Source organism: Pundamilia nyererei, unplaced genomic scaffold (genome assembly GCF_000239375.1).
Source record: "Pundamilia nyererei isolate P.nyererei 1_Seehausen unplaced genomic scaffold, PunNye1.0 scaffold00015, whole genome shotgun sequence".
NCBI classification, from domain to species: domain Eukaryota; kingdom Metazoa; phylum Chordata; class Actinopteri; order Cichliformes; family Cichlidae; genus Pundamilia; species Pundamilia nyererei.
This window is the reverse complement of record NW_005187416.1, coordinates 34,756-36,471: the sequence shown is the minus strand read 5'-3', so window position 1 is coordinate 36,471 and position 1,716 is coordinate 34,756. Positions and strand designations below refer to the sequence as shown.

At 35.1% G+C, this 1,716-nt stretch overlaps 1 protein-coding gene across 1 annotated transcript in view; it reads right to left on the bottom strand.

The window, feature by feature from the left end:
- Positions 1 to 1,036: 1,036 nt before the first annotated feature.
- The window catches only part of tmem120aa (transmembrane protein 120Aa), an 8,220-nt gene continuing 7,540 nt past the window's right edge, over positions 1,037 to 1,716 (bottom strand). The window contains exon 10 of the mRNA XM_005725475.1: positions 1,037 to 1,602. Within this exon, the coding sequence (XP_005725532.1) occupies positions 1,489 to 1,602 (114 nt within the window). The 3' untranslated portion in view covers positions 1,037 to 1,488. The remainder of the gene's footprint in view (positions 1,603 to 1,716) is intronic.

Here is a 1,716-nt window from a genome sequence, read left to right as displayed (position 1 = left end):
TATATATATTAATGACAGAACATGTTTTTTTATTAAACCACTCCATTTTTCCATTTTCAAAATCAAGGATAAGATCCAAATCTAGATCAAATCATCAGAGTTCACCACAGGTGAACTCACAGCATGACCTTTACCTGAAAAGGAGCATTATCAGTGATGATCTTCATGTGACTAGCATTAAAGAAGCCAGACTAATGATGAAAAGAGTCCTCAGTCTACTGTCGACATTACTCTTTATCTCTGAGTCCAGTGTTGCACCTAAAGCACTGATTCTGAACAATGTGGCTGTGTTGACAGCACCTAAACAACAGTTCAGCCCCAGAAGGCACAGAAAGATCACACCTCAAAAGATGGGTGTGTTGTCCAAAATAAAATAAAAATTAAAAAAATAATGTATGCAGTCTTTTTGCAGCTGGGTCCAGTGTCTTCACCATCAGTTAGTGTAATTCAGTGCTTCCGTCTTGTGGTCAGTTTAGGTATTGCAGTACCAAACAAAACTTCTCAAACAACAGCTGTACACTTTAACATTACCATTGCTGTCACCATATTAAAATGTGCAATCAGTTTCAATTTTCAGGTAAGAGAGCTTCCTTTTGCTTTATAGCATACAGAAATTTGCAACAGTCTTGAACCATCCTTCGTTTTTTGCTTCCAGGAGCCAGACGATTTTATTCTTTAAGTGTTTGTGAGCAATAGTTCTCCAAGCTTTCTGAAAATTTATTTGTACCTTGCACTTGATCACTTTCATTCTTTGTTTGTTAAGTGACTTAACACTGTCATATAAATCATTCAAGGAAAAAAAATGCTCCTAACTTAAGTGATAAAACCTTTAAACTTGTTACAATTAAAATGTTAAATTAAAAACATTAAAATGTTTAAAAGCACATGTCAGAAACAGAACTACAGGATGAAATTGTACCTAAGACACGTTAGAGGCACGTATGTACACAGAGACAATAGTGCAGCATAATAAAGAGTTAATATTTCACTGTGTGTTATGAGCCCTGCATAGTACTAAAACCCAAAACACGTGGAGGATGGCGGAGTGTTTTTTATTCAGCAATGCACTTTCTCCAAGGCTAAGATACAAAGCAGCTCAGGATTGAGAAACTTTAGAGCTTCCTAAATAAATACAATGTAAATAACAAGCTGTTTAACCAAGAGAGACAGATAATTCTGCCCCAACGATCTCACAGTGTAACTTATTAAGACCAACAAAGTATCTGATTACTTCTTTTTAAGTAAGTCATTGTGACAATACTTTAACATGGTGGTCTGACCAACATTTGGAGAAATATGAAATGAAAGGGACTTCAAAGATGCAAATTAATAGAAGAAGCTGTATATGTAAACACATGGACAATAATAGAGACCACATGCTCCTCCTAAGAAAACATAAAGTGATTGTAATTATATGAATTTACCGTTCCATATATAGGACGGAGTTTTTGGAGAAGTGGAGAAACAGTCTCATTAAGGATTACTGTCTTACACGTTTTTAGACTTGTCCTGGTTGTTCATGTATTTCTGGTAAACCACTGCCAGCGTGGTGAAGACGTTTCCCATGAAGAGGACCAAGTAAGAGCAGCCGCACATGAAAACCTAGACAGCAGCAAGATAAACAAAAATAATACACACAAATAATTCTAAATACAGAAAATGTATGTCTTTTATGATTTTTGCTTAATGACCTCATTTGTAAAATAAATAAATAAA